At 48.5% G+C, this 25208-nt stretch overlaps 1 protein-coding gene across 5 annotated transcripts in view; it reads right to left on the reverse strand.

The window, feature by feature from the left end:
- Positions 1-12002, reverse strand: part of LOC125624459 (uncharacterized) — a 70991-nt gene extending 58989 nt beyond the window's left edge. For all 5 annotated transcript variants that reach the window (XM_048825166.2, XM_048825168.2, XM_048825169.2 and 2 more), the window contains exon 1: positions 11394-12002. In XM_048825166.2, the coding sequence (XP_048681123.2) occupies positions 11394-11580 (187 nt within the window). In that variant the 5' untranslated portion in view covers positions 11581-12002. The remainder of the gene's footprint in view (positions 1-11393) is intronic.
- Between the last annotated feature and the right edge of the window lie 13206 nt (positions 12003-25208).

The following is a 25208-nucleotide window of genomic DNA, read 5'->3' on the forward strand; positions in this document are numbered from 1 at the left end:
GTTCGGTTACCAGCAATTAGAAAGGTGTCCCTAGCCTCTGTTTGCCAGAAGCTGGGAATGGGCGACAGGGGATGGATCACTTGATAATTGCCCTGTTCTGTTCATTCCCTCTGGGGCACCTGGCATTAGCCACTGTCGGAAGACAGGATACTGGGCTAGATGGACCTTTGGTCTGACCCAGTGCGGCCATTCTTATGTGCCAACCCTACTGCACTCTGACCTCACATAATCGAGTCAGAATATGGCAGGTGCTGGAGGTTATCCACAGAGGGTCATGTAATTCTGCCACTAGTGAAAAAGAAAAACAATCCCCTTCCCTCCAATAAATTGGCCATAGAGGTATCTACTATGATTCCTCATAAAATATAGCTCTGAGGACATCACTGGACAGCATTTCAACAGAGGAATCCGTTCCTCAAAGGGAGTGAAGGTCTCAGTTCAAAGCAGGTGAAGCAAAGAGGTTGAATTAACATGCAGCTCCAGTTATCCTAAATCCAACAGGTATCATCCCCAAAAGGAGAAGCAGTGGGATAAGAAGAGAGCTGGGCCTTTTGCAAGGGCTTTTTGGTCGAGGAGCTGGCTCAAAAGCCGAAAGGGAGGTTTTGTAATATGGACGTGAAATCCCATATAGTGGGTTTTGCAAGTGTTCTGGGGTCCTTCAAACAGGTGTTTGGAGACCCCAAATGTTCATAAACAAAAACAAATGACTGCAGTTGTGTCTGTGACGAGTGGGCAAATGGTTTCTATTTCTTCCCATCCTCATCTCCATCCTATTGTCTCCCCATCATGGAATGAAACATGGGACTAGATGACTCACTAGTGGGACAGAGCCCTCCCCCTGCTCTCCCCTAAGTCACAGCATCCAGTCTGGGCCAGGTGAATAGCGATCAAATTAAAGGGAGCAGGTTTTGCGCACAAATAGCCTGGAGTTGCCAGTTCTGGAGGGGGTCAACCACACGTTATATCCTCGGGCAAACACTGAGGAAGTTTGTTAACATACAGTCACTCCGTACAGCTGGGCTGCAGTAACATGCCGAAGTGCTAAGAGATTTCTTTGTAAAGTGACGGCGGAAAAGGGAGCTGGATGAGACTTGGGAGCAGAAGCAGCCCAACTGAGGCGCCGAAAGGATCAATCGGCTCCCTCCCACTGCCACTCACCCCTCACTGCCCCGGGAAACAGACAGCACAGCACCCGGTAGCTTGTGACCATCCGAGCCCAAGCCACGGCTCCTCAAAGAAAAAGCCGCCCAAACAGAGCAGCAGTCGCAGTGTTCAGGTGGTCCATGTCATCAGTTTAACCTAGTAAAAGAGACTTCGATCTCTACCTGCATTTAGCTGGAAAGAGTTTCAGCTCCTAAGAACATCTGTCTAGTGAGTGATTTCATGTCGGCAACGAAGTCTTTAAAGGCTCTGTCGATCCTCCCCCAACCCGCCTTATATCGATGAATAAGATCAAACGCTCGTGGCAATTAGGTTTGATGGAACATTAAAGGGCAGGATGGGAAACCAAAAGTGCAGTCTTAAAAACTCCGTTAGCAATAACGGCAAGTTCATAACAGCAAAGGGCAAATCCTAGGTGGGTGTCTCAGCAGCACTCAGCACCGGCCCAATTCTGCTCCCGCTGGAGCGAACAGGACTTTTGCACGGCAACGGGAGCAAAGGTAGGCCAATGCTGAACATTTCTGAGAACCCTCGAGGAATCGCCAAGGGAGAGAGACTGGAGGGGAATCGAGGGTGTGACAGTAGACCCCTGGCCAGAGACATGCTCGGAACTAGAGCTAGTGGGAAAAGTATCGCCAAAACCTGATTTCGACAGAAAAGGCTGTTTTCATCACAGTCTGCTCTAAACCATTTTAAAATAGTGTTGATTTGGACAAAAATTCTTGTGGGGGAAAAACACTCCTAGAAAGGAAGGTACAGCATGACAAAAGAGGGTGAGAGAGCCATGCAAGTGTGCCCAGAGGCAGAAGGAACCGGGTGGCGGGAAGTATTTCCTGTCCAGAAGACAAGCCATGCTGCTCAGTCAATCTTCTATGGGCCCACTGTATCCCAAGTGGGATTGTCTTAAAAATGAGGCTCAAGAGTGCGGACTTGAGCCTTGCATTGCACAAGCTTCCACTGACCGACAGCAGCACCGACTGCTGCTCCAATCCTCAGTCCCCTCCCACTGAAGAGGACAGGCCGCACCATCGGGGTTTTGGGCACGACCAGGGAAACCAAGTTTATTTGAACTTTTGGCCCAAGATAGGATTTGAACTGAGGATTCCAGTGGAAACAGGCCAGCGCACAGACACCGCATTTGATTGGATATCCAGGGCTTACTTCAGGGCTATGAGAATTTGCAACCCTACCAGATCTCTAAGGCTAAGCAAGGCCAGGCCAATAATTGGATTGGGAGGACACTACGGAAATCCTGGGTGCAGCACAAAGTGGGTGTCGGTGAATTGACAGGACGAACTCTGCGTGGGCACCAAACCGGCATGGCGTTGGGGGAGCACTGCACATCTAGAGGTAGAATGTTCCAGCCAGGTGTGATCAGTAAAGACTTTTCACAACATGTGGGGGCTAGCTTTTGCGGTCTGAGTGATTCCAATTTGACCTTCTACCTTAAAAAAAAAAAAAAAAAAAAAAAGCAAGCAGCCACCCTCTGTACTTTTAATTGAGACTATTCCCAACTGATCATGCAGCTATTGCATTCAACACCACAGGCGGCTGCATTTAAGTAGCAGGGGAAAAGATCCCTAGATGCATTATTATTTCTACAGAGACCCCAATTTGTAAAATGCTTTGGAACATTCAAGGTGCAACGAGTTGCTATGTATGCACAATAAGCAAATCCCTGTTGCATTAAAAGTGCCCAGATTTTGGGTACAAACTAGTTCTCTTTCCAGGTTCTTATACCTTGCCCTGTGCTGTAGCATCAGCAAACAAGCTGCTTGGGCTGGAGGTTTGCAAAGGGGATGCTCCTCAGTGGTTTGGGCATTGGCCTGCTAAACCCAAGGTTGTGAGTTCAATCCTTGAGGGGGCCATTTACGGATCTGGGGCAAAAACTGGGGACTGGTCCTGCTTTGAGCAGGGGGTTGGACTAGATGACCTCCTGAGGTCCCTTCCAACTCTGATATTCTATGATTCTATCATGACGGAGGCCTGCTTTGGTGCCTGAGCTAGGAAGCCTGGGAGTTTGTTTTTCTTTGGCCAGCCAAATCACATGCTTCCTCTCTGTAGCAAGTCTGAAACAGCTCCCACCTGAGTCCACTGCAAGACTCAAGCTGCCCAGTGCCTCCCAGGTCAGCTGCTCTGAAACTGTGTCAGCCACACGCAGGAGACAGCCAGACGAATGCTTCCTCCCACCCACCCCCTCCCCGACCCACTAATTGGTCCTAAAGCAGACACAACCCACTGAGGATAAATGGGCCAGCCAGCTTGCTCTCCCATTACATGCACAAAAGAACATCTATGCTGTGCACTGCGGTAACCCGGAGGGAAAGCGAAGGATTGTTTTGTGTATCAGCCACATGACAGATAAAGTGCCAGAGAAACCTCCTGATGGATGATGATTTTAATCCAGTTTGAAATCTGAAAGCTCCCCAAGAGCTCTCCCTGATTTGCTGATACCTCCTGCTTACAGAAAGGAGACTTGTCCAGGCTGGGGCATGGTGCTGGGCTGTGACTGGGTGGCAGAGGGGATAAAACAGCTGCTTCCAAAGAAAATCCTTTCACAGCTGGGTCCTTTTGCACACAGACGACCATCCCTCACTGAAACCTTGCAACACATTACACGGGCCGCAGCCAAAATCCCCAGATGTCTATAATCAATCTTGAAAGGCTGTCACATCATCATCTGCTTGATCACTCGGCAGCAGGCAAAAACAATTACTGCCCTCCCCCGCCTCCTCCAAAAGCCTCCCATACACACGGCATGCTCGGTGCCAGGATCCCATGGATGCAGGACGCGTGGCAGCAGGGACTCCGAATCAGAGGAAATGCTAGGAATGCTTTGATGGTGTCTAAAATATTATTGTGCAGCCACCCAATTGCGCTAAGCTTCAAACTAGGGTTACGTACACGTCTGTGTATGCTATTTTATACACCCACATGGGAGTGTACATACGCACACACACATGGCTCTATTATACGGACATGAGCTTAACCTACAATTCGGAAGTCCTGAAATCAAGACTGAAGGCCTTTCTAAAAGACATGCTCGAGCACAACCAGGAGTTAGGGACTCGAAGCAGAAATCACTGAGTGAAATTCGCTGATCTTCATTAGACCAGACATCAGACCAGATGATCACATGGTCCCTTCTATTAACCTGGCCCTTTTGTAGCACCTACAGTGTAATGCATACAGACTCGCAACATCCTCAAGGGGGAGGTAAGTCACGTCTCAGTTCTGTCTACACAACAGCAGCACGGCTACAGCGCTGCAGCTGGGCCCCCGTAACCCCTGTAGCGACAGAAGGAGTTTTTTTTAAATCGAGGTAGGTAATCCTGCTCTCCGAGAGGCAGCACCTAGGTCAACTAAAGAATCCCTCCATTCCCCTAGCCAGATCTCCATGGGGGGTGGGGGTGGGGGGTCAACCTAACTACAGTGCTCAGGACAACATTTAACACTTAATCTCTCTGTACCTCAATTCCCCTGCTATGTAATAGGAATAATAATTCTCTCTTTGGCCATCTGGTCTATTTAGACTGTAAGCTCTTTAGGGCAGGGACTGTCTCTTATTCCGTGCATTACAATGCCCAGCACAATAGGGACCTGGTCTCGGCTGGTGCATCGAGATTCTACTAAAAATAAAGGCATTGTCCATTCTGCCAGGATGCTGTCAGGTCTACTGTGGCCTAGAATCTAAGCCAACTCTGAGAACAAGGGAAATGCTTGGTTCTTTTTTAAATCGTTCCCCTGCAGGTTTTATAACCCGTGAACTAGGCTTCCAAGGGAGGCTGTGGAATCCCCGTCATTGGAGATTTTTAAGAACAGGTTGGACAAACCCCTGTCAGGGATGGTCTAGGTTTATTTGGTCCTGCCTCAGTACAGGGGAGCTGGAGTTGATGACTTCTCAAGGTCCCTTCCAGCCTGACATTTCTATGATTCTTTATCTGGTGTTTTTTTTTTTTTTAAAGCCCCAGCTCCTGGATTCAGATGATTAGGTGAGAATCTCAGCTCATTTTTAAAGTTCCTAGCTCTCATGGTTACAGGGAAAAACTTGAAAGCATGACCAGAGTGCAATCTCAAGGTTCAGAAACCCAAAGACAAAGACAAACAGCGTAAAACTTGTCATGATTGTCAAGCCAATCCTGTAGTTTTTTGGGCCCGGCTCCTGATGTTTGAACACTTGGGATTGTCAGTACTGGGATCAGGAGGGGTTAAAGTTCTCAGTCACAGCTGCTTGATTGTCAGTTTGGTTCCTGAAAAAACTGTACATTTGAAGGGGAAGGGGGAGGAGAGAGAGTGATCCTTTCAGTTTTCAACAGGCTCTTCGTAACTCAGGCCAGGAACTGCTGTTTAACTTTCCATCCTGAGGACCTGAAATCATCCTTCAACGCAGGCCCCCTTCTGTTGGAGTGGCTCAGCCAGCCGGAACACGAGCACAGCACTCGCAAGTCTTCAATGACAACTATATTTTTAGAAGCACTTATCCAGCCATTTGCTCAGCGAGAGGTCACCCTGGGGGTTTTCCCTGCCCTGCTCGCTCCAAGTCAAAGTCAGCACACAGTCACATATGAAGGAGCTTCAGTCAATGACACTCTGTCATCTGAAGGTCAGCCACCTTCCAGAGGCCCTCTCTGCACTAGCCTTCTTTGTAAGTTTCTCATTTGCCACAAGGAGCTCCCAGTCTAAATTAAGCCGGGACACAGCCAGGGATGGTGGTAACTCTCTGATGGCGTGGGAGATTGGACATGGTGTTCCAGCAGTAAGAAGGTGTGGCTGCTTTGGCTAGCAACGAAGATGCCTGGAAGACTGGCAAGAAATGGCACTGTTGGTTTTTAGGATCCCTTTGATTCACACTTTCACACTGAAGTTCATTACATTTGCATGAGCAGCCATGCGGGAGGAGGAAATTTCCCCTCTGGGTACTTTGCATGAGGGCATTTCAGTCAACTGCGCTAGTTTCCAAGAACACCGATAGTTTCAAGACATAAGCAAGGGATCATCAAGATGCATTAACCCGAGAGGTCAATATTGGACACAGTCATTACAAACTCCTGCCACATGGGCTTGTTTATATGTAGGGCTTCTGTTTTTGGGGGTTATTCATTTCATCTTTGGGAGATTATTTTTTAGCAATTCTTGAGTTTTATGTAGATGTCCAGAATCGGGGGTTTTCGAGGCTCTCTCTTTGTATAGTCATGTAATATTATATACATTGCCCATTACAGTAGTATATACTGTAATGAGTAATCTCTCGTAATGATCCCTAGTACGCTTTAACATACTACTCTTTCAAACAGCACTACATTAAAGCGCACTAGAGTACCTCTAGTGCACACCAGCAAGGTCTACATGGACCAATTAATGCACATGTTTGTGCGCTTTAAAAATCACACCCCCGAAATCCATATTACTGCTCCATGTAGACAACCCCTTAGATACAACACATTTTTAAATCAAGGGTATTTTATTAGTGTTTAACTGGTTAAAACCTAGAATCAGAAGCCCTCATTATGTGTCACTTCAAAACCACCTCCTAACAGTGGGAACAGCTGCCAAGCCCAGACAAGACCAAACGCCCCCGACTCTGGTTAAATAACACGGTGCTGTTAAGAACCGCAGCAGAAAGAAGTGCATGGTGCACCATGCAAGGGAAGTTTCATGTCAAAAGAGATACTTGCATGTGTTCTGCAATACACAAGTGTTCACTCAGCCACATCCTTTGTGCAGCATAGGTCTGCTCTGACAGCCCCATAAAGGTATGAGGTGCTACTATCTCCATGATGCAAATGGGGAAACTGAGGCATGGAGCAGCTATATGTAATGACAAACTTGAACCGAAACCCAGATCCGAAAATCCTAATCCGCACTTCACAAATTAGGGCCATCTCTAGGCAATGACAAGCTCCAGATCACACAGGAACTCTGTGGCAGAGCCAAACACAACCCCCTATCTCCTGACTCCCGGGGCCAGGTACATTAAAAGCGAGGTAAGCCTTCCCTGCAGCCAATGAGAAGGACAAAACGTTGCCTTCCATACCACCAGGTATTTAAGGAGGTCGGAGTGTAACTAACAGAGCTGGAGTTTAGCCAGAATTGCAGGGCTAAAGCAGTGTCACATGCTGCCAAGCAAACTAAAATACAAAGCCCTGAGCTTCTGAAAAGAATGGACTTGAACAAAAATTAAATGAGAGCTAATTTTGCTAATCATTTCCTGCCATTACACACATTCCCCTGAGCAGGAGGATTTGCTTAGAAATACTAACATACGTGAACTGTGTTGATGGGGACAGGTCTGAGCTCCCTCACACCTTCCTGACTCTGCTGTTAACCTTGGTGTATCTTTTCCTATGACAAGTTGTTTCATGTCCTCAGCTACCTGGTGACACAAATCGCTTTGTCCTTAATAAAAATCTACAATTTCAAACTTCAAACGTTATGGGATGGCCTGGTTAAGGCCATATCCTACTGACCTCTACTGGAAGGAATCAGGAATTCAGCTGTGTGTCCTATGCCCTACAGCATGAACAGCTAATGGAGATTCTATGTTAAAGTTTGGGATAAGAAGCCAGTGGCTTTGGAGCAGAAGCACCAGGGCTCTCGCACAGCTTTGGAAGAGAAGTTCCAAGGGCAGCATAGCGAATTTCCAAGGTAGCCCTGGATTTGTTACAATAATCAGGCGTGGTTCTTGCTTTGCTAGGATGAGCGAGTGAGTGCAGCAATTGCGACGGCAGGATTCTGAACAGATCTCTCAGAACTGCAAACTACAGGCAGTTTCACAGCACACAAAGTCCCACACCAACTTCAGTGTAGTACTTTGCCCTGTGCTCCTTTCTCTCCCTCCCCCCATGCTAAGCACCCAGGTAGCTTCTCTCTCTGCCGCGCTCTCCTCTACAGAGATCAATTGAGTCCCCCTGCCAGATTGCTTCAGTCATGTCACAACCTACTGCCGCCATCTCTGGCGTAGCAAACCCCCACCTCTCAAAACACCAAACTGCAGCTGCTTTCAAGAAATCACACATAGAAGGGGGGTGTGGGGGAGCGGGGGCAGCAGATTACAACCCAGAATGAGAGCCAGCATTACCATGCAGCTCCTTCTAATCACAAGTGGTGGCAAAGGCAACAAAGCACATGACGGATGCCCAGTGGCGGGGGTAGGAGTATTAAAGTCTTCTTGTCACCCATGTATGATGGTGGCTCTTTAAGAGATGGAGAATTCTTCCGGCCCAGAAGTCTGTTTAATGCGTGAGTGTATGTGCCAGGCCGCGGGGCAGAGGTCAGGGAGAACCGGATGGGGCTGTAAGTACATCCTTTCCATCCCCCAGTTCCAATGCGCTGATAGCACCATTTGCTAATAAAATAACTGAAATAAGGTCACACCTGTCTCAGTCTCTACAGTCAATATGGCCATTGGCAAAGAGCATCTAAAACCTTCTAACACCCACACACAACCCTCTTCCCTGACCCTGTGAGGAAAGAGTAGAGGCAAAAGGGAGGCATTTTTAAAGCCACTTGCCACAAAATTTCAGGGCTCTGCATTAGTCTGGGGTGGGGGAAATGTGGAGCCTCAGCGGGAATGAGATCTTAGGCAGGGCACACCAGGCTGCAACCTGACAGAGTGCGCCCACATACTTAGGAAGCCCACCTCGCTTCCTTTCACATGTCTGATACAAGCAGCAAGAGTTCAGAGCCCGCCCATTTTATTCCAAAGCGATTTCAGCAGCTGCTTGGCTCCTGTTTGACAGCAGAGCAAGGGAAGATACATTTGCCTGTGCCAACAAGAGGACATAACCTGGGCCACGTGTCATTGGCTCCAGGGCAGCCCCGCAAGGAGAACAGGCTCACTTCCTCCCCTCCCTTTCCTTTCCCCTGGCAATAATTTGTGGCCTGTCGCTCCACTTGAAAACTTTATTTACAGGAGAGCCAGAAGCGTTGGCCACTTGCTATGCTAGCTGTGAAGGGAACAGGAAGTACCTGAGAGATGGGAAGAACTATGTAGAGTGCTGGGTGAACATTACCTGCTTCAGCCTCCTGTGAAACACTGTCTCCATTTTACCCAGAGAGACGAGGGAAACTGAGGCATAGAGTGGGTAAAGCGACATGCTCGAAGTCTTAGAGCAAGACAGCTGCAGAGCTGGGTACAGCCCCCAGGAGCCCTGCACCCACTCCCCGGCTTTAAGCACCAGACCAGTGCTGCTGGTGGAGGTATGGGAAGACAGCATGAGATATACAGCAAGATGTGCAAACTACCAATGTACCTGAAGGTACCTATCAACAGTGCTGACAGCTTTGCAGATGCCAGCCTGTTCTGCCTCTCTTGCCAACAAAATTTGAATCAAACTTTCATCTTTCTTAAAATAACTGGACAAAATGTTCCCAAAATATGAAGGGTTTCCATGGCAATGCCTGTATTTGCTAGCCGTAAGGTGGAAAGCGACCAGGCGACTTGCTACCCGTTCACGCATCCAAACAAAAACTTTCTCTGAGTGGAATAACATTATGAACCTGACTTCCGTATCTTCCTCTGTACTGCTCCCAGAACCAGGTCCCAGAGATCGGTGGTCTCAACTTATTCTTTTAACATCCACCCCACCCCGATGGTGAGCGTCAGCAGAAATAGTGTGGACTGAATATTTACACCACTGATCCTTCTATCTGGACCCAGCAGTCTCTGATCAGAGGTCCGTGTGGGAGGCCTCTGGTGGGGCGGTGCCAGAGGCATCACCTGTTGCTGCCTTAATGCCACAAGTGATTAGCAGGAAAAACGGACGCAAACTGTAAGTAGTGAACACATACACAGCACGCCACAGATTTACACTTTGCTACACCCCTGTGAGGCAGGTGAAAAGTCACTCTACCCATTTTACAGATGGGAACACAGAGTCCCCATTGCAAGAAGAGCACGTGCTGAGTTGAATGCAAAGTTCTGCACAGCACATGCACACTGGCACCTGCGGGCATGCAATGCAGCATGCACACACTTTGGAGGATTTGACCCAGAAAAGAAAATGCCTTGAGCAGGATTATGCTGAAGCAATGGCAGGGATAGAACCAGTAGACCTTCTTAGCAATGCAGGCTACCATCCATAAGATATAATTTTATATCTGATGGAGGTCATAATTGTTCTGAGCCTGAGGAACAATCTTGTCTTTACATGCCGGAAACTAGTTATTATTTATGACTAGAAATATGTTTAAGTGATTCTCTTGTCCTTGAGATACCAGAATCAGAGTGGCGTGTAGCCATATGAAATGTGTTCTGTGGGCCTTCATTCCATAGCTGAGTCCACCCTACAGATGCAGAGCTCTTGGCTCCAGAGAATTGGACTCCAAGGAATAAATCCCTTTACTTAAATCTAACAAAGATACAGACAGGCTCAGGACCTTGGGATAATGCTGGTGTTAATACTGGGAGCTCTAGTTTTAGCAAAGAGACAAGAAGTCTAGAATGCACAGTCCAGAAAAAGAAGAGAGTTCAGAACAAGAACATGTATCTTCCATCCTGCCGTTCTGGGAAATCTCTCCAAGAGCTAAAATTAAATATTCCCAAGTTTGGAGATTTTGTCTGAAGGGAAGGGGGGGGGGCGATTTTTAAAAAAAAGTTTACTGCTATACTGCCAGTATAAGTGGGTGGTCCTTCTGGAAAAATTAGAGAGAGAGATACAGCCCCACAAAAGCGGTTTCCCATTGGATTCCAGGAATGAGCCCTGCATAGTCAATTCCCCCTCAGCATGCCTCATTGCTGTGGCATTATATTGGCATCCATCCACAACAAAACAGACAGGCAGGAGCACTACAAGACCTGCAGATCAATTTTCTCACTGAATTGAGGGGGTTTCTCTGCTCAAAACAGCTGTACCGGATGTTATGATCACTTAAAAAAACCTTCCCTCCCACAATTTGGTATCCTGGCACCTAACTTCCCTCACCCAGAGGAGCTGGGTCTGATTCTGCCGAGCGAAATAAGAGTTAATTGATATAATTAAAAACTAAAGTCACATAAACGCTTGTGCTAATGAGCCAAAGGAAACTACCAGGGCATAAACCCGGGAAGAGCAGAAGTAACGGAACTCAACAATGAAACCCAGGCACAGGGGACCGACCCCTGGCGCTATCCGCAGCGAGAGACGGAGATGCGTAGCAAGCCTATTGCCAGACAGGGAGGTTAAAGAAGGAGCCGCACTGGAAGCGGGGCAGAGGGGGCTCAAGAGGGGCGCGCACACGGGGGGTTCACTCACCTTGGAGCTGGGCGGACAGGGCTTCCTGCTGCTGCCTGTATTTCAGAGCCAGGGCTTCGGCGCTCTTCGCCTTCTGCTGCAAGTGGCCGTACATGAAAACCCCGGAGCCCAAACACGCCACCGCCACCAGGCAGAAGCCCGTTTGCAGGAGCCCCTTTTGCCTCCGCGAGCACATGCCGGTGCCCATGACGAGCCCGGAGCCGAGCGGCCCCGCCGCTGCGCCGCCTCCCTGCTTCCCCTAGAGCAGCCGCCGGGCGCCGCGGCGCCAGGCTCCCCGCCAGCGGCACATCCCCGAAGTTCTCCCCTTCCCCAGCCCCTTGCTGGGCGAGGCTGCTTCTCTCCCGCCCGCCCCGAGAGCGGGGCGCAAGGGTCCGACGCCTCAGCGCCCGCAGGCGAGGGGGCCCGGCACGCCGCCAAAGTGCCCAGGGAGGCGCCCGCGCGAGCCTGGTCCCGGGGAAGGGGCCGGCGGCGGCTGGGGGCGGCTGGAGCGAGGGGCGGGAAGCAGCCGCGGGGAAGGGGGCCGTGGGAAAGTTTTGCTTCCCATGTGCTGCAAAAAAAAAAAAAAAAAATAGGAAGAATCCGAACTCGGCGCGATGGAGGCGTCTTGGCCCCCCCTTTCCTGCGGGAGTCTCCCGACTTTCCGGCCCTTGCCTCCTCGCCCCCCCCTCCCCCGGCCTCAAACTTGCAACAATTTCAAAGAGGAAGCCACAGCCCCCGGCCGGGGGCTCCGGGGGGGGGGGACTGACAGGAAAATTGACCAATGCACCCGAGCGGCTGCTGCAGAGAGTCCGCCCTCTTAGGAGGCGCTGGAGGACCCGCGGGGGGGGGAGGGGGGGCGTGATTTGGGGAGGAGCTGAGCTGGGCCGGGGGAGCAAAGCGTGGGGCGGCGGGACCCAGGAAGGATCGAAGAGGAGGGGCCGAGCCGGGGGGAGCAGGAGGCTGCAGCAGCAGCAGCAGCATAGGGGGGCTTGGGGCGGTTTTGAGGAGGAAGAGATTGGATGGATGTAAGCGTGCAGGGGGAATTGCCGGGAAGGGGGGCAGGCAGGGCTGTAGCGTGGGGATGGGGTATTGGTGAGAAGGGGGAGCAGGCAGGGCTGTAGCATGGGGATGGGGTGTTGCTGGGAAGGGGGCAGGCAGGGCCGTCGCGTGGGGATGGGGTATTGGTGAGAAGGGGGAGCAGGCAGGGCTGTAGCGTGGGGATGGGGTATTGGTGAGAAGGGGGAGCAGGCAGGGCCGTAGCGTGGGGATGGGGTATTGGTGAGAAGGGGGAGCAGGCAGGGCTGTAGCGTGGGGATGGGGTATTGGTGAGAAGGGGGAGCAGGCAGGGCCGTAGCGTGGGGATGGGGTATTGGTGAGAAGGGGGAGCAGGCAGGGCCGTAGCGTGGGGATGGGGTATTGGTGAGAAGGAGGAGCAGGCAGGGCTGTAGCGTGGGGATGGGGTGTTGCCGGGAAGGGGGAGCAGGCAGGGCCATAGCGTGGGGATGGGGTATTGGTGAGAAGGGGGAGCAGGCAGGGCTGTAGCATGGGGATGGGGTGTTGCTGGGAAGGGGGCAGGCAGGGCCGTCGCGTGGGGATGGGGTATTGGTGAGAAGGGGGAGCAGGCAGGGCTGTAGCGTGGGGATGGGGTATTGGTGAGAAGGGGGAGCAGGCAGGGCCGTAGCGTGGGGATGGGGTGTTGCCGGGAAGGGGGGGCAGGCAGGGCTGTAGCGTGGGGATGGGGTGTTGCCGGGAAGGGGGGCAGGCAGGGCCGTCGCGTGGGGATGGGGTATTGGTGAGAAGGGGGAGCAGGCAGGGCCGTAGCTTGGGGATGGGGTATTGGTGAGAAGGGGGAGCAGGCAGGGCTGTAGCATGGGGATGGGGTGTTGCTGGGAAGGGGGCAGGCAGGGCCGTCGCGTGGGGATGGGGTATTGGTGAGAAGGGGGAGCAGGCAGGGCCGTAGCGTGGGGATGGGGTATTGGTGAGAAGGGGGAGCAGGCAGGGCCGTAGCGTGGGGATGGGGTATTGGTGAGAAGGGGGAGCAGGCAGGGCCATAGCGTGGGGATGGGGTATTGGTGAGAAGGAGGAGCAGGCAGGGCTGTAGCGTGGGGATGGGGTGTTGCCGGGAAGGGGGAGCAGGCAGGGCTGTAGCGTGGGGATGGGGTGTTGCCGGGAAGGGGGCAGGCAGGGCTGTAGTGTGGGGATGGGGTACTGCCAAGAAGGGGGCAGGCAGGGCTGTAGCGTGGGGAAAATGTGGGGTGGGCGTGGGAGAAGTGTGCACATGGATGCACTTGGCTAATGGTCCAAACTAGCCCAGCTTAGAATAGGGATCCTGCAGGGCCCAGGCCTATGGGCTGGAGGCAGCTCTGGGGATAATGTATCTGGGCTGCAGGAGAAGCTGAGACTGCGACCATGCGGCTGCAGAGAGGGTGAGGGGCTGGGGATGGAGCATCTGGTCTGAGGGAGTAACAAGGACGGGGTGGAAGTGGTACTGGGGAGAAGCCAGAGGCGCTGTCCGCAGCAGGGGGTTGGCTCTGCCTCTTGCTCCTCTCCCCGCACCCCAGAGAGAACCAAGCTGCCCAGCTGCAGGTCGATAGGCCGAAGGGGCGGTGCCAGGGGCATTAACGGCAGGACACGAGGGCCAGCGGACAGGATCGATAAGTCACTGTTGTTATGAGGAAGCATATTTTATCTGGGCTGTTTTTTTCCAAGCTCCAGCAGCCCCCGAAGATGGAGGGCTTGGCGTTGGCCCAGTGTCTGGGGACGATGCGTGCCTGCGGCTCCCCAGTTAATGGACCAGGGGATGCTCAGTGTCCCATTAGTATTGTAAAGGAAGCAAGGGAGAATTTTGTCATGCTCTGCAGCTTCTGCCTGTTGTGGAGGTAGCTGAGAGTTAAACATTCATCAGGTCACATTTGCTCTCAAACTGACATTTTTGTGGTGTTGTTTTTTTCAATACAAGTTTCTCTGACACTTCAGGCCCCTAGAAATCCAATGGAAACAGGCTGATGGACTGCTGCTCCCCTCGCCCCCCTCCCAATGGAGCCGTGGTGGGCTAGTGCAGGAGAGCCTGACGCTGCAGCAGACAAGAAACAACCAATTTATGGAATTGTTTCTGTTTTCTGAGCTAAGATGGGTAAAGGGAAATGGGGTTTTTTTCTAATGAGTTTTGCTGGAGTAAGAACTCCAACATTTGGGTTTCTCGCTCACAAAGTATCACTAACTAGTAGAAGTTTTATTGGGCCTTCTGCTTGTTTCCTGTGACCTGCAGTCAGGCCATCGATTGTCATAGAGGGCAATTCTGATCTGGTAGCATTTGACCCCCACTTGTGTGGATGCACATAACTGCATAAGGTACGGGGCGATTGAGGATGCAATATGGGACTTCATCACTGTACAAGCATACTTGGGTGCTCCTCTTTCTTCATGTGCCTCCTTTCCCCTCCCCCCTTTAAAACCCTCCCACAATGCTGAATGACCCTTCTCCCTTCAATCAAACATCTGTTCAAAAACGTGTGGATACTTTTTTTTCTTATCTTATTCTTGCTTTTCCATTCACCCCCTGTCATAAATATAAAGGGAAGGGTAAACCCCTTTGAAATCCCTCCTGGCCAGGGGAAAGCTCCTCTCACCTGTAAAGGGTTAAGAAGCTAAAGGTAACCTCGCTGGCACCTGACCAAAATGACCAATGAGGAGACAAGATACTTTCAAAAGCTGGGAGGAGGGAGAGAAACAAAGGGTCTGTGTCTGTCTGTATGCTGCTCTTGCCAGAGACAGAACAGGAATGGAGTCTTAGAACTTTTAGTAAGTAATCTAGCTAGGTATGTGTTAGATTATGATTTCTTTAAATGGCTGAGAAAAGAATTGTGCTGAATAGAATAACTATTTCTGTCTGTGCATCTTTTTTGTAACTTAAAGTTTTGCCTAGAGGGGTTCTCTATGTTTTTGAATCTAATTACCCTGTAAGATATCTACCATCCTGATTTTACAGGGGGGATTTCTTTATTTCTATTTACTGCTATTTTTTATTAAAAGCCTTCTTGTAAGAAACTGAATGCTTTTTCATTGTTCTCAGATCCAAGGGTTTGGGTCTGTGGTCACCTATGCAAATTGGTGAGGCTTTTTATCCAACATTTCCCAGGAGAGGGGGGGGTGCAAGTGTTGGGAGGATTGTTCATTGTTCTTAAGATCCAAGGGTCTGGGTCTGTAGTCACCTAGGCAAATTGGTGAGGCTTTTTACCAAACCTTGTCCAGGAAGTGGGGTGCAAGGTTTTGGGAAGTATTTTGGGGGGAAAGACGCGTCCAAACAGCTCTTCCCCAGTAACCAGTATTAGTTTGGTGGTGGTAGCGGCCAGTCCAAGGATAACGGGTGTAATATTTTGTACCTTGGGGAAGTTTTGACCTAAGCTGGTAAAGATAAGCTTAGGAGGTTTTTCATGCAGGTCCCCACATCTGTACCCTAGAGTTCAGAGTGGGGGAGGAACCTTGACACCCCCTCTTGGACTTCTGGTTCTGACCTTGGTCCAGAAGGTACCAAAATACCACTAGAGAGTCCTTTAGGGTAGTTGTAGCCTAAACAGCAAATAATCCACCTACAGGAACATCCCGATGACTTTAAGGAAGCGAGGGTTAGTGAGGTTTCCATCTCAAATCTGCAGACCTAAGAGGTTTGGAAAGATTACGTTGCTGTAGCAGTCCAGCTCTTTCATTCAGAAAGCCACTTCACAGAGAAAGATTCTTCCATCAACCCATCTCTCCCAGTCCCCTGCCATGTGATGTTGCCCTTAGGGTGACCAGATTTCCCGATTTTATAGGGACAGTCCTGATTTTTGGAGCTTTTTCTTATATAGGCACCTTTTACCCCCCACCCCCAGTCCCGATTTTTCACACTTGCTGTCTGGTCACCCTAGCTGCAGTGGTTCATTCTGCAGACCACCAGGAAAGCACCCGTGAGCCACCTTTTGAGCAGTGTCCCACAACAGCAGTGAGCACTGCTGAAATCCATAAACACAGCGTGTAGCCCTGGATGAGCCATACCCACCCCTGACAGATACCACAGGCAGCTTGGCTCTTTCTTACACTTTGTCAACGCTTGTCTTGGTGGGCCAAGAGTGTGAGGCAGAGGGGGAAGTAGGCACAGCAGATTAGTGGCCGTGCTGACAACATCTACATTTTACAGTATTCTGCCCTAGTGACTGAAACAGAACTGGGCTGGACAAAGTTTTCTTCCCCCCCTGAAAATTTTCAAGATATCAACAAAATTATCCGACTACGAATTGGGAGGAAAAGTCAAAATCCTGACAATTTTCACAAACCAAAAATGCAGAAAAAAAATCAATTCAGGCCAATTGAAAGGTTTCATTTTGAACAGTTTTGTTTCAGTTTTGACCATTTAATTTTTTTATTACTAAAATCATCTTAAATTTCAAAACAAAAAGTCATTTCAAACTGAAAAAATTGGATGTTTTCATTTTGGAAATGTTGAAACAAAACAATGACAATTTCAAAACTCTGTTATTAATCAAAACTTCTTATTGAGTTGAAAATGCATCAGAACCAACCCATTCATTCCCTCAAAAAGTTTAATTTTTGATGAATTGGAATCTTCTGATGAAAAAAACATTGAGTCAAAAAATTCCCTCGTTCTCATTTAGAATGCTGCAGTAATGATTGTAGGTATTGTTGCATTTTTCTCACTGACTCTTTCTATTTCTAGCATCTCTTGGGCACTTTTGATAAGTTAATGGCTCACTGGGCATGGATCCCAAAACCTTTCTCCTCGATGGGTCAATTAATGGGCTCTGCTCAAGAGTGGTTTAGTTAAAGAATTTCACAACAGTTGCTTTTAGCTGCATTTAATGTTCTTCTGATGTCAACTGATAATCTTTGGAAGGGATCCCCACACAATACACACACCTGTGCACACAAACACACACACAAAGTTTTTATGTTGCATGTGCACTCCAAAATTTGTCGGCCCCGGTGCATGCTGGCTCTTCCTCCACCTGCTTTCTCACACAAGTCAAAATGCTTTCGACTCCTAGACTCCAAGGCCGGAAGGGACCATCATGATCATCCAGTCTGACCTCCTGCACATCGCGGGCCCCAGAACCTCACCCACCTACTCCTATAATAGACCCCTCACCTCTGGCTGAGTTACTGAAGTCCTCAACTGTTCTTTTAAAGACTTCAAGTTACACAGAATTCCACCATTTACTCTAGTTCAAACTAGCAAGTAACTCATGCCCCATGCTGCAGAGGAAAGTGAACCACCCCCCATGTCTCTGCCAATCTGAGCTGGAGGGAAATGCCTTCCCAGCCCTCAAATATGCCGATTGGTTAGACCCTGAGCTTGTGGGCAAGACCCACCAGCCAAACACCTGGGAAATAATTCTCTGTAGTAACTCAGCGCCTCCCCATCTAGTGTCCCATCCCCAGTTATACGATTCCCAGGGAGCATTTATACCTAAAGTAAAAAGAGGCTCTGGAGCGTACCAAATTTAGGGGGCTACGAAGCTGAACTGTTCCCTCATTCCCATAATGAGAAGAGATGGCTTATAATTAGGTTTCATTAGAAGGAGCCTCAGGGGAAGCTATAAGGTTAAGCCATTTTTCAAAATATATTGTTTAAATTATTATTGTTGTTGTTTTGGTGAGGGGGGGTCAGGGGGTGCTCTGGTGACTGATCTCAAATTCGGTCTGTTGCCTTGATTTTACTTCCTGGGCCCACATGAGCACCTTGAGTCATCCCACAGCTACCCTGCTTGTGGTACTCCCCAGGAACTCTGGGATCCCAATCCCCCCAGGACTCTGCCATGTCTTAGGGACAATCCTACAGACCAGAGTGGGGTGGGCAGAGAGATGGTGCTGTGTGGCCATGATACTAAACATAATTGCCTCCATTCAGGCTGCAATTCTAGATCTCGATCTTTGCTCTAAGAGCAAGAGCATGAGCTTTGACTACCTGGGCTAATGGACTCTCTAGCTAAGTCGCAGTAGAGGTAGACTCATCTTATGTGTATCAGGCATTCAAGGGAGACAAAGACACTGTAGGGGACTCTCCCATTATGGGTTTATAGAAACAGAGTCTGATTTTTAGCCTGCACCAGTCTCAACAATACTAAGTACTTTTCATCCTCAGAGAACTTTACAAACACAAATTAACCCTCACAACCCCCCACCCCAATGAACAGGATTAGGATTAGCCCCATTTTACTTATGGGGAAACTGAGGCACAGAGGAGTTATGTGATTTCCAAGGCCACACAGGGAGTCAGTATGAGAACAAGGTTAGAATTTAGCCATTCCTGGTTCCCAGTCCTTCACTCAGACCACATCTCTCTGAAGCACAGGGAGGAAAAGTGGCATGTGCAAAAAAAAAAAAAAATGAGAGAGAGAGAGATGGGCCTATGCTGGAACCTAACATGTGAGTGCCCTGATTCAAATCCACCTCTATGGTTTTGGTTCTGGGTTGGCTCCAAAACGGGAAGGGATCTGTTCTCGGAGTCCAAGTAGCGTGTGGCTGAGATCTCAAAGATAGCTAACCTCACCAGATTTCCATGATCATTCAAGATGGCAGAAACTCCCAGACAAATTCCTGCAAAACCCCCTCCCCCCCACTCAAAAGACAAACTCAACAGCCAGAGCCAAAGTCTCTGCCCTCTGAATCACAGTTTCCAGTCAGTCTCAGCTGTTCTTATTCTGAGGCACTGCAGTGTGTTGCCAACTCTCATGACTTTATCCCATGATATTTGGTGTTTGGATAGTTTACTGTGATAGCTCGTGTTTTTTCTTAAAGCCCCAGCTCCTGGAGTCAACTGATTAGATAAGAATCTCAGCTTTCATTTTAAAAAATTAGTAAGGTTCTATCATGGTTGCCAAGAAAAGCTTGAAAACATGAATGGAGTTCACCTTAAAGCTCAGAAACCAGAATTCAAATACAGGGAACCCCCAATTATTATTATTTTTAATAACCTGGGTTGGGTTTTTTAATCCCAACTCAAGATCTTTCGGTGGGTTGGCAATACTGCTGCAATGACTGCACCTGGCCATGCATGACAAGAAGCTATTACGGGCAAGTCCAATGGTTCTGTGGAAGTCAGGTACCTTTTTAATTAAAGGAAACGAGGATTGGTTTTGAAGTGACAAGCTGCAAACAGAAAGGGGCAAAGAGTGTATTCTCCTTAGAAAACTGATCATGGTGCAATTAGTGCTCTATAACTCCCTTGCCTTCTTCTGTACAATGCCTGCAAAGCAGGAGAAGTAATTTAAAAGGAAGTTGCTTCCCTGTAAAATATGCACAGTCTTAACTGCTCTACGGAGGTGCAGACAGCATGGCTTTTTATTAGAGCCAGGGAACATTCCAACTCCCAGCTGTAATTAAAAAATTTAGCAGGAAAACAATGGAAATCTCAAGCTAAGGGTTTGTTTTTTTTCCCAAGGTGCTGCAAAACTGGAGGCCACTAACTCTTTCCACCAACTCTGATATATATATTACCCCTTTGCCATAAAGCTAATGCCCCTTTTACTCCTGGGTAGAGCTGTGCAACTAATGCCTTTTTCGGTTCTTTTTCGGTTCACTGACAACTCAGGGGAAAAAAATTCTTTAGTGTCAAACTGAAAATGAATTTTTTTAAATTTTTCAGCAGATCAAAAAAAAACCATTTAGTTTTGGGTGGAACTATACACTCTGATTAGATTTCAAGTGTTTTGTAACGTTTTTGAATAAAATAGAAGCACATTTTGAATCAGAAACATTTTGACTATTTTGGAATTTTGTTTTGGGTTCTTAATTTTGTTTGTTTTTATTTACAAAATTGATAAAACATAAATGGCATTGCCAAAGTTCTATTTTTAACTGAAAGAAGTTTTGGCCGAAGTATGTCCCTGCTGGTAAATTATTCCAATGGTTGACTACTCTCACTGTTAAAAATGTGCACCTTATTTCCAGTGTTAGAGATTTGTCTGGCTTCAACTTCCAACCACTGGATCTTGTTAGACCTCTTTCTTCTACACTGAAGAGCCCTCTATTATTAAACATGTGTTTCTCATGCTATCCCCATCAATTCACCCCTTAATCTCTTTGATAATCTCAACAGATTGCGCTCCTGAGCCTGTCTCTATAACGCATGTTTTCCAATCCTTTAATCAGTCTCATGGCTCTTCTCTGAACCCTCTCATTTTATTGACATCCTTCTTGAATTGTGGACACCAGAATTGGACACAGCTTCCCCAGTGTTCCAAGATATATTGAAAAATCAACATGAATGGTCCAGAAAGCTTCTTAGGTAGCTTCTTTGAGTCTGGGGTTTCCTTTTGGGTCCTCTAAATCCTATCAATACACAAGAAGAGGTTCTTTCTTCCCTTCCTCTTTCTTGTATGAAACAGAATAACCATTTTCTAAGAGCAAAAGGATAAATGCACCCCTGGCATTGCAACAGCAAGGACTCACATGCATGAGCTACAGGACTGCTGGACTCTTGTACGAGCAGAACCATGCTCCTCTGTGGAATTTGTTCGTTTGTTTCCAACTTACATGAAGCACCAGTTGAAACCAAGCAGGCAGGTGTCCCTGCAGAAGCAGACTGAAAATAGATCTCTGCATCTCCGTGTGGGGTAATTAAGTTACTATTGGGCAATGTTGGAGGCACAGGTATACATCTCTGTAGCTAATAGCCACCTTCTGGCACAGAACCTGGTGGATGGAAATTAATCTACCTGTAACTGTATTTTATTGCATCAGAGACACAAGGTGTAACCCATTTCTCAAATCTGGATATTAAAAAACCCTGCTCGGAGACGAGCAGTTATCCACTTCCTGGCATACTTTAGCAGTGGAGACAAGCTTCCCCTTGACAATAAGGGTCACATGTAGAACCCAGACAGGATAAAGGCTTCAAATACAAGGACAAAAACTCCCCTTGCAGAACACACTGCAGGATTCTACCACAGTCATTGTCTAAATCACTACAGTTTAAAATAGTTGCTCCCAACAAGTAAGTCAGGTGGTATGGGGGGATCTCAGACCCAGACAAGAAAAACACCACCCTCTGGAAGTTGATCAGGGATAAAAGGGACAAAAGGAGCAATGGGCCTGGGACACAACGGGTGGATCTGTGTTCAGATCCAAACTTTCCCAATATTCAAGCTTTGTTCAGATCTGGGATTTTGCTTCAGCCCATTATAGAGATGGGGCCAGTTGGAAAGCACAAATCTGGATTTAGAAATTCCAAAAGATTAATCCAATTTTAGGTCCATCTGTAGAAAGTGACCTTTTCTGGAGCAAGCAAGTCCCTCCCTTGAATGACGGCAGAAAGAGGTCTGAAGCACAGTTCAGCAGCTCTGGTACCTCCTGTGAAGAGCAGGACAAGTGGCATTTGCTTGTTTGGTTGTATTAAATTATTTTAAAAGTAGGGAAAATTACCCTGAGATAATGGAAAGTTTCAAGAGGAGAAGCTCACTTGTGTAGCAGCCTGACCAATCAAGACCCTGGACTTTCAGACAGCTTGAGAACACAGAGGAAGCCTTGATGCTGATTGGCTCATATAGAGATTTATGTCCAGTTTGTAAAGATTGATACATCCTATTGACCAACCTGCACCCAGGCTGCTGGTCCAATGGGCAGCAGAGAACAGGGAACACAGGTGAGATCACATACATATTCCAGCTGTGCGGTGGGTTGTGGAACATCATGCAGCCTACAAGAGAGGATGCAGGGTGTGTATATATCACAGAGTGCCACAAGTACTCCTTTTCTTTTTGCGAATACAGACTAACACGGCTGCTACTCTGAAACAGAGGACAAAGTTTTCCCCTGTGTACCCTGGGCACAAGGTACATGGCACGGCACACCACTTACGCTCTATTTAAGCTCTATGTTGACAGCTCAAGTGAGACAATAATGGTGCAAAGACATTGTGCTGGCTCTCCACACAGAAGACATAAGAACAACAAAAGAACGGCCATACTGGGTCAGATCAAAGTTCCATCAAGCCCAGTGTCCTGTCTTCCAACAGTGGCCAATGCCAGGTGCCCCAGAGGGAATGAACAGAACAGGGAATCATCAAGTGATCCATCCCCTGTCGCTCATTCCCAGCTTCTGGCAATCAGAAGGCGAGGGACACCATCCCTGCCTATCCTGGCTAATAGCCATTGATGGCCCTTTCCTCCATGAAATTATCTAGTTCTTTTTTGAACCCTGTTATAGTCTTGGTCTTCACAACATCCTCTGGCAAGGAGTTCCACAGGTTGACTGTGCGTTGTGTGAAAAAATGCTTTCTTTTGTTTGTTTTAAACCAGCTGCCTATTAATTTCATTTCCACCAGCGTGAGCAACAAACATGGGCTGCCCATGGCAGATGGAGAGGGAGCGTCCCAAATAGTTTCCAAAGAGGAGTAAGCAGCACTGTCCCCCGTTTATACAGACAGAGAGATCAGGGAACAGAGAGCTTGTAATTTGTTCAAGGTTTCTGTGGGGAGTCAGTGACAGATATAAGAATACAATCCAGCTCTTCTGACTCCTCATCCTCTGCTTGGTCCACAGCTGGCTTTAGGTCAATCACAGCCCTTAGAGTGTTCTACATGGAGGCAGACAATCCTGAGCCCTTGCCTTGAGAGGCAAACAGCCCTTTGGCAACCACACTCATGTCAGAGCAGGGAAAATCTGAGGAAGCCAAGGGTGTGCAGGGAGTCAGGGATTCACAGTAAGTAGAAACCGATGCTAGCAAATGATGGATTTATTCGTTCCACGCTGAACACTTTGTGCTGGAGTTTTGTTTTGTTTTTTTATTTCTGGCTCCTGAGGCTTTTTTGGTTTCCAAATCCATCCTGTTTACATCCCTGATAGCCACAGAGCACAGCCTGGTTTAATTCACATTCACAGACCATTGCGAATGCTGGGAGGCTCGGAAGCCCAATGGCTATTGGAGTGTCAAGTGCCCGGCTCTTTGCAGGTTGGATGCTTTCTCTGGCCCAGCTGTATGTGACAGAAGGGAGAAAACGCACAGCCCTGCTAGCCCACCAAACGGCGCCGGATTCACACGCTCCCTCCTCCCTCTGCTGTGGCATTGAGTCGTAATTGGTTTGGGTTTCCTCCACCCAGTGTTCTATACCGGCCTGTCTCATACCCAGCCAGGCAGAGCCAAGGAAGCACAATCGCAGAGGTGAATTTGATTTTCAATTGTGCAATTAATCGCCCCTTCTCTCCCTGCAGCAGCAGCTCTGGGCAAAGATTTGGAGGCTGGCACCAGTCATGAAACCCACAGGAACTTGAAATGGAGTTAAGACAATGACCGAGGCCATAAGCCAAGCCCTGCTTAACCACAGGGAAATATTGCAACGTGGGGGAAGGGGAGGGCAGGAGTTCTACAGCTGATTTGTTTGAGCAGCAGGAGAACTCTGCTTTTCAAACCTCAGTTTTCAGGTGTTTGCAGGAGCAGCTTGCAGGAGTGTTTGCAGTGCAACCCGCAGAGTTCAGTAACAGATCTGAACCTTCTGCAAGCTCAGGGTGGGGAGGGTTTGAATCCAGAGGTTTAGTTTGGTTCCCTTTCCAGTGGGCTTCATTATAGATGGAAGGTGGGTAGCCCCCACAAAGCGACTGAGTGGCTTTAGCTAGTGTCTGACCTTTTCATCCCAGGTGTCCATTTGGTTTTATTAAATCGTGGTTCAGGCCACTTGTGAGCAGGCGTTTGCTGACCTCAGCACAGGTCCTCGCTGCATCCACAAAGCCCAGTACAGTTTAGTCCTCGACTGGTAACCTGCTCTGTGCTGTGGCCCATGACTGCAGTACTGAGGGCGTGGTGCACTGTCACAGATATTTGTTGGACCAGGCCTGGACCAGTAGAGTATGCTGCAGCTCACCGCTAAGCACGCTGGTGGAGCTGTGTAGGCTGCATACTCGCTATCACTCCAAAGGCACACAAACAGGATACTAAGTAAGAAGAAACACCAAGCTGTTGACTTGCAGCAAGAGCAGATCTGGGGAACAAACATGCATCCCCCTCCTCTGAACCCAATCTAAATCTACTGGCTGCACTGAGTGACTCCAGGGTTACAAATGTTTTCCTAGCTGAATACAACCTACCCTTTCCCTCTGCACTCTCAGAGTCCATCCAGAGTTGCTAGACAAAATAGGAGTGGGTTATTAGTTATTGGGATCCCAGCATGCTAGTTGCTACACACACATAAAGAGAGACAGTCTGTGACCTGGGTATAAGACAGACAAATGGAGGGAGGGGAAACGGAGAAAGGAAGTGACTCACCCAAGGTCACTCAGAAAATCATTGGCAAAGCCAGGAACAGCCCCCTAGGCTCCTAGTCTAGTGTTCTCCACTATACCAGGATGGCTCCCACTGTTAGTAGACGTCTGTGAGATCTTCAACTTTGGTACTGAAATCTAGTGGTTCTGAGTCCAAGCTTCTCTGTGAACATTCATTCCTTTGTATTGGCCAAGCTTTCACTAAAGTTGGACACAAATATTTTGCACTGCCTAGATGGCCATGAAAACCTGAGGCAGCTTTTCAGAATGCGCTGAGTGGTGAGCTAGACAGATCCCTGGTTAGCTCCCTTGGCCAGTCACTAATGAGGGTGTCAGCCAAGGAAGTCCAGTTAGAACTTTGTAAACCAACATGCCCAGGAGTGATCAAAGAGCTCCCCTAGCCCCTCCTACTCTGCTGGGGTTTGATATAACTGTGGCCAGCTGGACGGGTAAGTCATTTATAGTGGGGTTTTCAAAATGGCCCATTTGTTTTCCAAAGGACTAATGCTCCGCAATCATTTAGGTGCTTTTGAAAATTTTACCCCATGCCTTGTTTCTACTGTACAGTACATTTTTAATGGGAACC

Source organism: Caretta caretta, chromosome 18 (assembly GCF_965140235.1).
Source record: "Caretta caretta isolate rCarCar2 chromosome 18, rCarCar1.hap1, whole genome shotgun sequence".
In the NCBI taxonomy this organism is placed as follows: Eukaryota; Metazoa; Chordata; order Testudines; family Cheloniidae; genus Caretta; species Caretta caretta.